At 42.6% G+C, this 15,295-nt stretch overlaps 1 protein-coding gene and 1 long non-coding RNA gene across 21 annotated transcripts in view; one reads left to right on the top strand and one right to left on the bottom strand.

Annotated features, from left to right (window-relative positions):
• SGIP1 (SH3GL interacting endocytic adaptor 1) overlaps positions 1 to 15,295 on the bottom strand; it is a 149,363-nt gene that overhangs the window by 107,628 nt on the left and 26,440 nt on the right. For 13 of the 20 annotated variants that reach the window (XM_081193717.1, XM_081193706.1, XM_081193722.1 and 10 more), the window contains exon 1: positions 3,029 to 3,188. The exons of 5 other annotated variants lie outside the window; for them this stretch is intronic. In XM_081193717.1, the coding sequence (XP_081049843.1) occupies positions 3,029 to 3,173 (145 nt within the window). In that variant the 5' untranslated portion in view covers positions 3,174 to 3,188. Of the gene's footprint in view, positions 1 to 3,028; positions 3,189 to 3,223; positions 3,317 to 15,295 lie in introns of those variants that run through there. 2 more of the 20 variants (XM_081193709.1, XM_081193711.1) reach the window with 2 other exon arrangements.
• On the top strand, positions 3,538 to 8,579 carry LOC308587346. The gene is made up of 3 exons (XR_014008324.1): positions 3,538 to 4,418; positions 7,912 to 7,953; positions 8,320 to 8,579. It is a non-coding gene; the product is annotated as an uncharacterized lncRNA (long non-coding RNA).

Here is a 15,295-nt window from a genome sequence, read left to right as displayed (position 1 = left end):
GAAAGGGCTGTAACCAGCACTTTGAAGCCATCCAATAGTCACAGCCAAGAGGATCTCCCACGTCACTGCCTGGGTTTAAGAAGTACCTATGGCAGTTCACTTACATTCAGCACTGCAGACTCTGATTAATCGACGTTTTGGCTCCCTTTCTTGCTTTCTTTTTAAAAGCTTTACTACATCACAAATATCAAATCAGCCTAGTCATTTGTTTTTCCAGAGGCAGCACCATGGCTACGTCTTCCCTGATCACAGAAAACAAGGCTAACACTGCACTGACTAGCTGGGAACAGACAGTGCTGTGCTATGTTGAATTGCAATCTACTCTTCCCCCTGTCCTGGTTTTAAAGGCCGGGAAAACTATGGGGGGGGGGGCGATGGTAGGGGAGAGATAACAAGACTGGCAGCTGCCATCACACAATGCTTCATTTCATTCATCAAGGAAAGGTCTTGCCAGCAAGGAGGTTAATATGAACTTGTTCTATGCAAGCGTTATTAAGCACCTTTCTGAACAAGAAAGATACAGTCCTTAAAGTGCTCTTTTCTTCCAGGTTTAGCAAAAAATGGAAAATCTACTGCATGCTAGAGTGCTTGGGGTTGCTTTTATTAAGATAGAAAGGATCTTCCTCCCGATATTATTACCACAGAGTTAGAAATACTCCTTCTAGGCAATAGGCAATGAAAAGAAAGGAGTGATAACATAGGGAGGGTGAATACTCAACACCCCAATAAATCCACCAAGGACTGACATACCCAAATCCAGGGTGACAACCTCCTCAGTTGCAATAGGAAGTTGAATAACCAGGCTAAAAACAAACCCTGCCATGTAGTGCTGTCACCACCCCGTTAGAACCCCAACCTGAACTAGGGAAACTTTAGGCTGTTTCTGGATGCCATGGGCCAGCCTTGAACCAGCAAGCTGCACCCAGGCATGCATAGGTGTTGCAATCCACAATCTTCATCACAGTGGGGGCCATTAGAAAAATGTCAAACTATTTTTACACAAAAAGGCCTGGATACAGGAATGCAGATATTGCTTAGCGCCCATCAGGGCCTAGGGGCATCCTTCCCAGCACTAGAAGGCATCCATGTTGGTTGACAACGAATTTCTGCACAGTCATCGTGACCCTGGTGCCCTCTTGCATCAGACACTCACAGATGGCAAGATAAAAATAATTAATGCAACTCTTCCCCTCAGTGAATACCGCACCCAGAATTGTGAGTTTAAAACCATTTTAAAATGTGAAAGGGGGTCGTCTTTATACGTGGTAATCAGATATGTTTTACTTAGAGTAGACCAACTCTGTGGTTCTGGGCATCATGCAGTGGCACTGGACCAGGGCTATGTGGCATGTGATGCTCAGAAATTAGTGTGGCATTTGCCATAACTATATCTGACAAACAACTGGGGTGGCGGAACGGATTTACAACATAATTTTATGTGGGATGGGGTGGAACTGGTGGATGAACTGCCTCTTCCAAAGCTCTGCCAACTTCTGCTGGCCAGGGCAGGAGAGGACTAAATGTATTCCTCCCCTTAGATAGGGGGTAGAATTAGTTACACAAGCATATGAAGAGGGAGGCTACTCTGGGGCTTCTCTGAGGAACGAAGGGGCTTAGATCCAGTGTATCCAAAGCCACCACTATCATGCCCCACCCCCAGAATCGGGCCCAGTGTTAGGCCCTACTGATGGCTGGTCAAAAACCCACCAGCAACAGATCTATGCTCACAGTCATATTATTATTATTATTATTATTATTATTATTATTATTATTATGCAGCAGATGTGCCCATTCACCAGTGAAGCTCTTCCATGCGTGGAGAGAGGTGCCTCCAATTCATCCCAAGCTGCTCCCCAGGCCAGCTAGCAGATCCAGGGTTAGGACTGGAGTTTGCTTAAAAGTCAATATCCTTATATCATTCACATAATATTGTGAATCTGAATCTTTATATTTTGCCTTTATAGGGTTTTTTAAAAAAATAATATGGAAAACACCAGCAACTGATAATGAGTAGCAGAAAAAGTAATCTGAAGTAGCTTTTATGCTTCTTGTTGTTTCTAAATGGATATTTTCTTTGTTTATAAAAATAATATTATCTGTCATTAAGTAGTGTTAGTTTACAAATAATGATTTTTTACAGTCACCATGGGCCTAATCATAATTATCGTTGCTCTTTTTTATTATTCTTACATAGTCTTTTCCAGATAAATCACCACAGACTAAAGGCTTTATCTCAAGAGTAAGGAGCCATCTTCCTGAAGATAATAGGAACTGGCAGTTACTGACCATAGCTTGTAGCAGTGTGAACTGTAAAAGAAAAAGGACTGAGAAATCTTGGAAAGAAGCTAGATGAGAGCTTAATCTATAATGCTCAGTTTGTAGTTTTAAAAGACCACCAGAAAAGCCAGAAGTGTCTCTAAAACTTCAGTCCTATAAATTCTTGCCTGGGAGTAAGCACAGCTGAGTTCTCAGGCTACTTGTGCCGTATGTAAACCGTAAAGGGGACAGTCGGGTGAGTCTGAAAACCATTGGCAACAGTTCGTTTGTTGCTTATTTTATCTTTCTTCACACTGCTGTCAGTAAGATGGGTTTTTCCTGCTTCTGCTACAGGAATATCAGAGTGTTTCCATAGCCACGGACACTAGGTTAATCTTTGGGATATGGACACCAAGTTCACAGAGCAGAAAAATAAATAAAATATCAAACACAACCAGGGCTGGCCCTACCATTAGGCAAAGTGAGGTGACTACCTCAGGTGGTAGATGGTGGTGGAAGCAGCCCCTTGGCTGTTCCTTCTGAGCCATTCTCTTTTGTTGGAGGACAGAGCTGTATATGCTGTACAGCATGTCCTTGCACCCCCTAAACTAGCATGCTACCTCAGTTGTTGTGGAGTACACCATCCCATCATTAGTGATGAACTGAGATTCCATTGCTTCTCTTAAGTGGAATGGGGAAGGGAACTGCCATTTTGTCCTTTGCCTTAGGCAGCAACACTCTGGCCATCAACCCCCTCAAATACACAACTTACGCTCATTCCTATTAGAGGGTGAACCAATATCTTCTTTCCTTTCCTCATTACCCTGAAACGCAGCTATCTTGACTGTGTGTGGTGTATCATCATCCAATTCCTGCACCACAGCCTTTGTATACAGGGAACATATAGCATGGGTCATTGATTTAAGCTAGAGTTTCAGAGAGTAAGGGAACGATTTTAAGTCCTTACCCATCTTCCACTACACTTTCCTGGAAGCATGATAAGAAGGTCCTCCCTTCTTTATCCACGACACTAAACACCTCTCTAAGCAACACCATAGCAACCATGTTGTAGGAAGTGATGCTTGAGAAGTCCATTATGACCAGTTGGGTTTGACACCAATCAACAAACACACAAGTAAAGCTTCCTCATTTGGCTTGCTTTGGAAGCCAGTAAGAGCCTGCTCTGGTCTTCCAGGGAACCAGGCAGGGTCAACCATCAAGGGTCACCACAGCAGTGTCCCTAATTTCCTAATTTCCAGGATGTCCCTTAGGATGTTTCCTTAGGATGTCCCTATTTTCATTGGAGAAATGTTGGGGGCATGGAGTTATCAAACCCCCAAGAGGTCTGAAGACAATCCTGTATAGGGAGGTTTTAAAAAAATGTTTAATGATTTATTATGTTTTTATGTATGCCGGAAGCTGCCGAGAGTGGCTGGGGCAACCCAGTAAGATGTGTGGGGTATAAATGGTAAAATTATCATTATGGAATGAGACACCCCTGTTTTCATCAAAGAAATGTTGGCGGGTATGGCATAGGCATGTGTCAAGGGGGTCACCCCCCACAAGGGACCTGATGATAAGAGCTCCCTGGAGCTGCTGCAGTGAGAAAGAGACTCATGGTGTTGAAAGGACTATGGGAGTTCTTGCCCAAGGGCTCTCCTAAACCTGGAGCCAACAGGGATTACAGACAAAGAGAAGCTTGATTCCAAACATCCTCTGAGCAATTCTAGTTTGGCCTTAGCAAGTAGGAAAATATTGACCTCTGCTCTAGATTTGCCTGTCTTCTGAGGCCCAGTTAGATACTTGCTTAGTAATAGAATGCGCAGAATCAAGTCTCGCCATGGTCCACTGGAGAAGCAGAGCAGACTCCATTCTACTGGCTGCCAATACAAGCAACCATGGCTGGAAAACACTTCCAGCATTCGCCTTACCTTGTGCACTCCTCATGACCCCAGAGGCCAATACAGGCAGAAGGAGACTTCTTAATGATAAAACATGACAAAATGATTATTCAAGCGATAAAATGTGAATTGCCCCAAGAATCTGCAGTAAAACGACCAAAATAAATGAACGAATGAGGGCACATATTTCCTGCTTGATGCAGCACAACACCAGAACACAGGGAGAGAAAGCACAAACCAGCTTACTCAACAGCATATCAGGTAAAAGAACAAAAATCTCTACAGACCCACTTTAATTTCTATATCAATGTACATGGTGCTTTACAGTATCCCCAATTGGGGAGACAGCTGAAGACAGAGAAGGGGAAATAAGAAGAGGAGTAAGTACAAATGAAGTTCCTTAAACTGAAGCTTAGAGACAGTATTGGAGGACTAAGAGGGTTCAGCCAAAAGCTCCAGGGAAGGGATCTGAAAGGAAGGAAGTAGTGGGTGGGGGAAGAGAGAGAGCAGGCACTCTGAAACTAGTTTGGGGGAAGCGACCAGGAATCAAAGTAACCGAGGGAGGATTAGGTAAAGGTAAAGGGACCCCTGATCATTAGGTCCAGTCGTGGCTGACTCTGGGGCTGCGGCGCTCATCTCGCTTTATTGACTGAGGGAGCCGGCGTACCTCTTCCGGGTCATGTGACCAGCATGACTAAGCAGCTTCTGGCGAACCAAAGCAGCGCACAGAAACGCCGTTTACCTTCCTGCTGGAGCGATACCTATTTATCTACTTGCACTTTGATGTGCTTTCGAACTGCTAGGTTGGCAGGAGCAACGAAATTAAAAGACACCGACATAACCTTGCTAGCGTGTGAAATGAGTGCAGTTGTGCGGTAGTTGGAGCATTCTTTGGCACTGCCCTTCTTTGGGATTGGGATGTAGACTGATCTTCTCCAATCCTCAGGCCACTGCTGAGTTCTCCAAACTTGCTGGCATATTGAGTGTAGCACCTTAACAACATCATCTTTTAAAATTTTAAATAGTTCAGCTGGAATATCATCACTTCCACTGGCCTTGTTATTAGCAATGCTTTCTAAGGCCCATTTGACTTCACTCTCCAGAATGTCTGGCTCAAGGCCAGCAACCACACTACCTGGGGTGTACAAGACCTCCATATCTTTCCGGCATACCGTATTTTTCGCTCTATAACACGCACCAGACCATAACACGCACATAGTTTTTAGAGGAGGAAAACAAGAAAAAAATATTCTAAACGAAACAGTGGTTGTATGATTTTTGTGGTTCATGCTGTGGCCACAGACATGTGATCTGACGGTGAGTTTGGGATAGCCCAATGCAAAAATCCTGAGGATCCATGTGGATCCATGCTAAAGTCGCCCTAAAGTCGCAGGAGCGCTGGGGGAGTGAACGGGAAGCAAGAGGAGAATGATGCCTCACACACACACAGACACAGACACAGACACACACACACACACACACAGAGTATCAATCCTAAAGTCGCAGGAGAGCGCAGGGGCGGTGGGAGAGTGAACGGGAAGCAGGAGGAGGAGAACAATGCCTCACACATACAGACACACAGAGTATAAATCCTAAAGTTGCAGGGCGCTGGAAGTTGCAGGGGCGCTGGGAGAGTGAACGGGAAGCAGGAGGAGGAGAACGATAGCTCACACACAGAGACACACACACACACACACAGTATCAATCCTAAAGTTGCAGGAGAGCGCAGGGGCGCTGGGAGAGTGAACGGGAAGCAGGAGGAGGAGAACGATAGCTCAAGCGCGTGCACACACAGCCCCTACAGTGGCTAATCCAAAATTGGACAGCAAAAAACTGCAGGCAGGGACAGAGAGCACGGGGTTGTTTTAAAGCAGCCAACCCCACTCTGCTTCTCTCCCTCCTCCCGGCTAGGCAGGCTGAAGAGCTTTGCTGCTACTTAGCAGCTCAGTGGGAAGGAGAGAGGGACATAGAGCACGGGGTTGTTTTAAAGCAGCCAACCCCGCTCTGCTTCTTTCCCTCCTCCCGGCTCGGTTCATGACAGGAGCCGCTTACACCCGCTTTGCAGTTTCAAAGCGAGCCACGGACTGCTCACAACTGCAGCAGATTCGCCCGCCATCCATAGGCTTTCACTCCATAACATGCACAGACATTTCCCCTTACTTTCTAGGAGGAAAAAACTGTGTTATGGAACGAAAATTACGGTAATTCCTCTGTGTATTCTTGCCACCTCTTCTTGATGTCTTCTGCTTCTGTTGGGTCCCTTCCACTTTTGTCCTTTATGATGGTAATCTTTGTACAAAATGTTCCTTTTATATCTCTAATTTTATTGAACAGATCTCTGGTTTTTCCCATTCTGTTGTTTTCCTCTATTTCTTTGCCTTGCTCGTTTAAGAAGGCCCTCTTGTCTCTCCTTGCTATTTTTTGGAAATCTGCATTAAATTTCCTGTATCTTTTACTATCTCCCTCACATTTTGCTCGCCTTCTCTCCCCCGCTATTTGTAAGGCCTCATTGGACAGCCACTTTGCTTTATTGCATTTCCTTTTCATCGGGATGGTTTTCGTTGCTGCCTCCTGTATAATGTTACAATAGGGTTACCAGACATCCCCGGTTTCCGGGGACAGTCCCCGGATTTGCAAATCTGTCCCCAGATAAATTCCATCCCTATAATGTCCCCAGATTTACAAATCTGTCCCCGGTAAACGTGGCAGCGGCAGTCTTAGCAGTTGGCTCTGGCTGGCTCCAGGAGCTGCTCACTGCTGTGGCGCCCACCATTTTTCCTGCACCACGGCAGTGAGCAACAAGCAGCTCCTGAAGCCAGCCAGAGCCAACTGCACTACCAAGCTGGCCTCTCCTGGGCAACACCTGTGACCCCCGAGCCTCCCCTGATCTGTCAAAACAAAGGGGGAAGGGGGAAGGAGATCGGGGAAGGCTTGGGAGTCATGGGCAGGCGGCGTGCTGTTGCCCAGTTCTTAAAAAATACTCTGCGCATTTATGTTTCACAGGGTGCAAAAGAAGGCCTTTGCACCTTTATACAATATGCATGTGTGCTTGGGCCCAGGGTCTTTTGCCTCACTATCCCCACTACTGACTCCCTGTTGCTACTCAGCTTCAAAAAAATAAAATAAAATAAAAAGTGTTCCCGGATTCATTAAAAAAAATCTGGTAACCATATGTTACGAGCCTCTATCCATAGTTCTTCAGGCATTCTGTCCACCAAATCTAAATCCAACAACATATGGATGACCAAAGGCTCCTTATATCCCTGCACAGTATGAAGCAACTATTTCTGCCACACTTAGTGCAAACAGAATATTTTTCTCCCAAGACAAATTGCAAAGCAGGAGTATGGTTTTTGTTGGGACTCTGACAGCAGGACGACCCCTCACCCCTCTACCCACGTACCATGGTCCCAATCTAGATGAGGCTCGGCATGATAATGGTTCTTAAAACTTCACTTTGTAATCTGGCTCTTTTTCTGTACACTGTGAAGCATAATTAAACATGTGAGTGGGGTCAGCCATCTTTTTTTGTTTCCTACAATGCCCACTGGAATGCTGCTGTGTCATGACATGTAGGTAAGTATGCTGGCTGCAATGGATTGAATTCCACCCACTCCTTCACAGTAGCAGAAACACTTTGGCCTAGTTGCAGTTTTAACTGTCTCCTGGACTCCTTATATAAATACAAGAAAACAGATTTGCATAAACATCTTCACGCATGACCTATAATTTAACCTCATTTTCCCTCTCACAGCAATGGGTTTGCATCCCAGTCTTCCTGGACATCAAGACATAGGTAGGTTGTTCCCTGCCCCCCCTTAAATACTTGAGCTTTGCTTAGAGATGCTCAGGTGAATATGTACAACTCGGTATGAAAGAAAAAAAACCCTTATTAACTATGTTAAATAACCAGAAGGTTATTTTAAAAGTTCAATTCACTGTGCCTGGTTTTATAACACAGAAGAGTTAGCCAGTGAAATGGGTGGTATATAAATTTAATAAATAATACTAAATAATATCTTGGGTGAAGAATGTTGGAATAAATACAGGATAAGCTGGTAAAGGGACACTCAACTCTTTCACGCACCACTACAAGTGTGTACTGAGTAAATGCAAGAAGCATCACTTCTGTATTTGACTGTGGATATTTGGTTTTTTGCAGGTGTGGAGAACCTTTGGCCTTCCAGATGTTTCTGGACTACAGTTCCCATCATCTATGACAGTCGGCCAAGCTGGTTGGGGCTGATTTGAGCTGTGGTCTAACAGTACCTAGGTCACAGGTTCCCCACCTCTGGTGTACTGCTCACCAGCAAACCATTAATCTCCTATATAATGTGCACTCTCAAGTACTAAGATAATTGTAGTGAAATACTAGAACTATTGACCCAGCTTAGCCAAAGTGAAGAGAGCAGTTAAATCAAACTAGTACAGTGGTGCCCCGCAAGACGAATGCCTCGCAAGACGGAAAACTCGCTAGACGAAAGGGTTTTCCGTTTTTGAGCTGCTTCGCAAGACGAATTTCCCTATGGGCTTGTTTCGCAAGACGAAAACGTCTCGCGACTTTGTTTCCTTTTTCTTAACACCATTAATACAGTTGCGACTTGACTTCGAGGAGCAACTCATAGAACGCAGTGTACATAGTAGCCTTTCTTGAGGTTTTTAAAGACTTTGGTGATTTTTGAAGCTTTTCCAAAACTTCTTTTGCAGCCATTTGGTAAGTTAAGCTTTTAAAACTTGGCGGGGGGGTTGGATTTTGGGTTGGGGTGTTTGGAATTCAAGGACTTGGTGTTGGGAAGGGGTTTGCAAGAATCTGGAAGCTTGTGTGTTTTTTTCTGCATTTTTATGATTTTCTGTGACCATTGGGCCACTCTGCTGGTTTTTTAAAAAAATGCTGGATTTGAATTTCTGTGTGCTGGGTGGCTGGGGGAACAGTTGGGGAGGGGTTTGCAAGAATCTGGAAGCTTGTGGTTTTTTTCTGCATTTTTATGATTTTCTGTGACCATTGGGCCACTCTGCTGTTTTTTTAAAAAAATTCTGGGTTTGAATTTTGAAATGCTCTTTACAGTATGTGTGACTTTAAAGAGCACTTAATAAACTCTTGTTGTACCAAATTTGGCTTTGTTTGGACTTTTTTTGACCATAGGAACGCATTAATTGATTTTCAATGCATTCCTATGGGAAACCGTGCTTCGCAAGACGAAAAATTCGCTAGACGAAAAAATTCATGGAGCGAATTGATTTCGTCTTGCGAGGCACCACTGTATTAACTGAAGATGCTTATCCATAGGCTTGATTCTCTCACCAAAATAAATGGGATGTATAGGTGCTCAACTTTAGTTGGACTGCTCTCATTATTTCCAGAAGGAATACAACAAACACTATAGCTGTATGCAGGTATTAGCCCCATACACAACTAATACAGTATGGGGAGAGTGGAAACCCACTCCCATTGCCCTGCCATTCCAGGGTTTCACACTTTGTGGGGAAGTTCTAAACAGGTGAGCACCAGAATACAGCATATTAGTACTGAACACCCAAATAAGAAACAAGAGGTTATGAGGTAAGGTATATTAAATAGAAAATAATTTAGCACACACATGCTTGGAGGGTGGATGGGTGATAATATCAAAATTTTAGTTCCAAGTGCACAATAGTAAACAGGGATTCATAAAAATTAAAACACTTCTAAAAATGATACAAGAAGCACATTAGCTCAAACTGATTAATGTCTGGAAGTCTATTCCCCCCCCCCCCTACATGTATTTGACTGAACATAAGTTTGGCTATGTGCCATATACAGCTGGACAAGACACATAGGTTTTCCACACAGACTAAAAGACTAGCTCTGAGCAAACAATAAATACAGCTTAGAATAAGCCATCACAGAGGTGGATAGTCTTGCTAAATACTATTGAAAAGCAATATAATTCAAACTAAGTCCAAAAGTCTTTGACTATTGAAATGAAATGGAAGGTTGTTCCTCACCTTTTCACTTCCTGTGGGATTGTTTTTTTAAGTCCTGCATATTCAAAACACAAAGTTAGGGCAGCTAGGTGCTGATTGGTCACTCATTATGCTGTGTTTGCTTGTGTAGATTTTGGAAGCATCTATGAGAGATTGACTCACCTGGATAGGTCAAAACAAAAGAGGAACACTATGCAAGGGACCGATTGTTGAGTGCACAAGAGTCAATGATGCTGCAAGTGGCCCTAGAACAGTATTTCTAGTTCTTGCATATCTCAACATCCTGCGCTGAAAGGTGAGGAAGGGGAAATAGTGTTGACTGGCTCTATAACATGTTGTATAAAGATGCTTTGCAACGAATACCCCTTTGCCTGTTTTCTGGTAAGACAAATTATATGAAAAATTACTGCTATTAATATAGTTAAAGCTATGGTTTTCCCAGTAGTGATGTATGGAAGTGAGAGCTGGACCATAAAGAAGGCTGATCACCAAATAATTGATGCTTTTGAATTATGGTGCTGAAGGAGACTCTTGAGAGTCCTGTGGACTGCAAGAAGATCAAACCTATCCATTCTTAAGGAAATCAGCCCTGAGTGCTCACTGGAAGGACAGATCGTGAAGCTGAGGCTCCAATACTTTGGCCACCTCATGAGAAGAGAAGACTCCCTGGAAAAGACCCTGACGTTGGGAAAGATTGAGGGCACAAGGAGAAGGGGATGACAGAGGACAAGATGGTTGGACAGTGTTCTCGAAGCTAACAGCATGAGTTTGACCAAACTGCGGGAGGCAGTGGAAGACAGGAGTGCCTGGTGTGCTCTGGTCCATGGGGTCACGACACGACTAAATGACTAAACAACAACAATCTTCAAGTTATAATACTCATGGATTCATTTTAATAGCCCATGAACAGAATATAAAAACGTCTGAGCCAATTTTAGGCCACTGCAGCAAAATGATGAAGAACAGTATGGTACAGTGATGCACATTGGGGTAAGACAGCCTAACTTCAAATATGCGCTTAAGGGGTCTGAACAGGTGGCAGCTGACCAGGAAGGAGATGTGATCAATAAAACTATTGAACTGGTGCATGGTAGCTGTGAAAAAGGCAAATTCCATTATATGGATCTCTAAAGAAGGGACTGAAAAGAAAACTCTCGATCACATAACCATGTTATACAAATCTATGGTGTAATTGCACTTTGAATACTGCCTACAGTTCTGATCGCCTCATCTCAAAAATGATATTATAGACCTGGAAAAAAAGTACAGAAAAGGGCAACCAAAATGTTTGTGTGGCTGGAAGAACAGCATTTGAGGCCTTTGGGGGGTGGGGTGGAAAAAGACAAATAAGCAGGGGACATGATTGAGGTGTACAGGATTATGCACGGTGTGGAGAAAATGGATAAATACTTTTCCCCCTCCCTCTCTCAAAATACTCAGCCTGAGGGTTATTCAAGGAAGATGAATGTTGGAGATTTAGGACAGAAAAAAAGGAAGCACTCCTTCCCACAGTGCTTAGTTAAAGTATGGAATTCACTGCCACAAGATGTAGGAATAGCCACCAATCTGAATGACTTTAAAAAGGTTTAAGACTAATTCATGGTGGGGAAGACTATCAAAGGCTGCTAGCCATGATGACTGTATGATATCTCATGTTTTGGAGGCTGTATGCTACTGAATACCAGTATTCACCAGAAAGCACAAGTGGGAATTTTGTTGTTGCATTCAAGCTCTCCTGGCCATCTTCCCAAAGGCATGTGGTTGTCCAGGGAGAAGAGGAGGCAGAAGTAGATGGGCCTTGGTCTCATTTAGCAGGGCTCTTCTTGTGTTCTTGTGTGCTCTTCTTGGGTGCCATGGGAGACCTTGAATCCCACTCAGCCATGGACTTAGTGCCTGGCTTTAGGCAAACTGCAGTTTTACAGTTTTAGTTCCTGATCAGCCGCAGGGAATACATGTGGCCTAGCCCACAGGATTGTTGTGAAGAGAAATTGGAGAATGACTGTAATGTAATGAACATGTTTAAAAGTGCTGTAAATGCGAAGTGCAAACAACATCTATCAACTTTCATCATCAAGAATCCAAGAAAACCACTAAAAAGGGGGGTATCTGCCAATATTTCAATTTTTAACAAGATTTAGCACTCAAAAGCGGAGGAATTAGAAAAGGTGGTAGAATAGTTCTGCCATTTGTCTGTAGCACAGAATATGGCACAAGAAAGCATGCTGCCTATTTGGAATGTATGCTGTCAAGCTGCAATGCTCCAAGCTTTACATTTGCACAATGCTATCTTGCCTGAAGGACAAACAATTGTTACTGATGCATTACAGTTGCCTAAGATACAGTCGTCATTTTAGGCTTGATGGAAACATAAGATTTTTGCCATCTTTAAAAATTTAAACTGTCAAAATAAGTAAAAAGGAGTTAACTCGAAAGTAGATTTATTCTACCAAACAAGTACAGACTGAGACAAAAATTCTGTTTAAACCTCTAATTATTTGGGAGGGGATCCTTAATGAGTGTGGGTGTCCATTTATATTCAGCTTCCATAAAATTAAAGTTTCCAGTTATTTGACCACGGAAACTGTTCATTCACAAATACTTTAGACTATGCCTCTCTTATCACCAGGTGCCAGGCAACAATGTTTTCATTTAACAATATTAATGGTTTTTTTAAAAAAAAGTTTGTTGTTTATGCTTTATTTGAATTGTATCAGTTTGCCCTAGAAGCTCTGCTGAAGGGGAGTGGAAATATTTAAATAAAGAATATTAAATACATGGCAGACATTTAGGATTGGGCTGGCTATTCCAACACCCTACACATGCACCTGCAGTCCACAGACTGGACACTGTTTACATGGGAATGCATCTGCTTAGTGATCAATGCATGTAGGCCCAGACTGCACAATCTATATACAATAAAGCAAAGAGCATCTGTCTATATGGTATCTGCATGCAGCTTCAACTTGAATCAGCTTTGTTTTAAAATGTCTGCAAATATCAGTATCTATGATAATAGAATTTCCAACTTTTGCTGAGCTTTCTTAGGCCTTTAGCCTAGTCATACATTTCCTCTTTCTTCATTCATACTGCATTTTCCCCAAAGCCCAAACAAATCCAGTATTGGGAGTGTGCATTAGCCCAAATGATTTTCCAACAGTACAGGTTTACCCTAGCCAGCTCAAAAGAGGCACCATATACTACTGCTCTTGGGAATAAGAATTACTGTTTGCTGGTGTGATTATAAAACAGATCTGCTGACGTTAGAACAGCAGAACAGAAATCCAGCTCATGTTTAGGCACAAGATTGATCAACAGTCTGTTTTTAATGTGATAATTTTCAGATCTGGTCAAAGTTGTTTGAAATACAATATGCATAGAAAACACAGTAAGACAATTATTTTGTCTTTAAATTTTGGCACGTGGGTGGAAAGAGGTGGGCTCATGCCTTGCAGCCAATTTGTTATTTATTTCAATTAGTTAGTTATTTCAACCAATATATTACATCTCAGCTCAACAACTGTTGGCCATGCTCCACAGACCCGGCCTTCCCTTCCATTTTACCTTTCTTCCTTCCAATTTTACCTGGTCTCCCAGATCCTAATCCAACATGGAAGGAGCCCTTCCATTCAGAGCAACCTAGTTAGGATACAAGTCCCAGAACATAACCACCACAAAACATTAGATTTTTTTTTAATATCATCAAACTCCTACAGTAAACACGTCTTCAGAGAAATATACCTAAGCAGAGAAGGCTTGAAGCTTTCTAGGAGGCTGGAGACCAAACACTGATGCATATACACTCCCAGGGAAGGGAGTTCCACAGCAATCCTATGCACATTCAGTGACGTAGCATGGGGGTGCAGGGGGGGCCGGCTGCACCGGCCGCAACATCTGGGGGTTAGGGTTAGGGGGCGCAAATCCACGGGTTAGGGGGCGCAAATCCACGGGTTGGGAGCGCAAATTACTTGCCTTGCCCCGGGTGCTGACAACCCACGCTACGCCACTGTGCACATTGAACTAAAGGGAACCAACTTTTTAAGTCAACATGCACAGGATTGGGCTGTATGTCATAATTAAGTTGGCTCCATCAGCATCTTTCTCTTCTTTGACCCTGGCCCCCCATTATGATCCAATATATTCCTCTGTGAAAGAGGTTAAAGAATGAGCAGGTTAATTTCTCGGTCTCAATACCATTGGTTCCACGTGTATGTTCCTCTATATGTGTGTGTGTGTGTGTGTGTGTGTGTGTGTGTGTGTGTGTGTGTTACTTTGAAACAGCACACATTGTCTTGCACATTTTAAACATAATTTGTGGAACAGATTAAATAACAAGTGGTATTTTTAAAAAAATTCAAATATAACAAACATTAAAAAAGGATGCTCATGTCTGTTCACACAATTTGGATGCTTATCTGAAAAAGAAACTTTGGGAAAGATTTAAATTGTTTTGATTTGCTTCAACAGGAGTTCACTATTCTCCAGTCCAAATATCAGTTTAACAGCATTTGAAAATTCAGGAATTTCATAATTATGTTAATAAAAGAATGATTTTACCTTTCAGTTCTCATTTGTTTACAGTTCCTGAAAGCATTATGCTAATTAAAAAGGCTAGTAACTAGTTGACTTAGGCCACTCCAACAAGTATGCTATCTCTCTCTGTGTAGCTTCCTCTCATTGCAAAAAACCTAAAATGGTATTATTTTGTCATCTCCAAGAAATGCCTGCAATGTGTCTCATGGGTACCTACAAATTTATGATATTACAGGCAATAAACTCACTGTACATGTGTTTGTTTAATTCATATTTAAATTAAACAGAACTTTCATAAAGCTTAATAATATGCACTGAACTCAACACGTGACAGTGCAATATATAGCAGGAAAGGGGGAGGCAGGGAATCAAAGCTGTGTCTTACTGTGATATGATCTTCAAACAGCATGCTTAAATTGTTAAAAATCTCAACAGACTAAAAACTGAGTTTGGTTTCTATTTGACTGTATTAATTCATATTGCAATTTAGGTAATTTATTATTATTTTTAAAGAAAGACATAGGCCACAAACTGCAAATCATTTAAATTTATACTGGTTCTTCAGCTGTATAGACTGCATTTCTTGCTACAGAAAAGGCTTTATGCAATTTGTCATAGTCAAGAAAAGGCTGTGATATGGGATG

This window comes from Podarcis bocagei, assembly GCF_964188305.1.
Source record: "Podarcis bocagei genome assembly, chromosome: 5".
NCBI lineage: Eukaryota > Metazoa > Chordata > Lepidosauria > Squamata > Lacertidae > Podarcis > Podarcis bocagei.
This window is presented reverse-complemented; position numbering and strand designations above follow the sequence as displayed.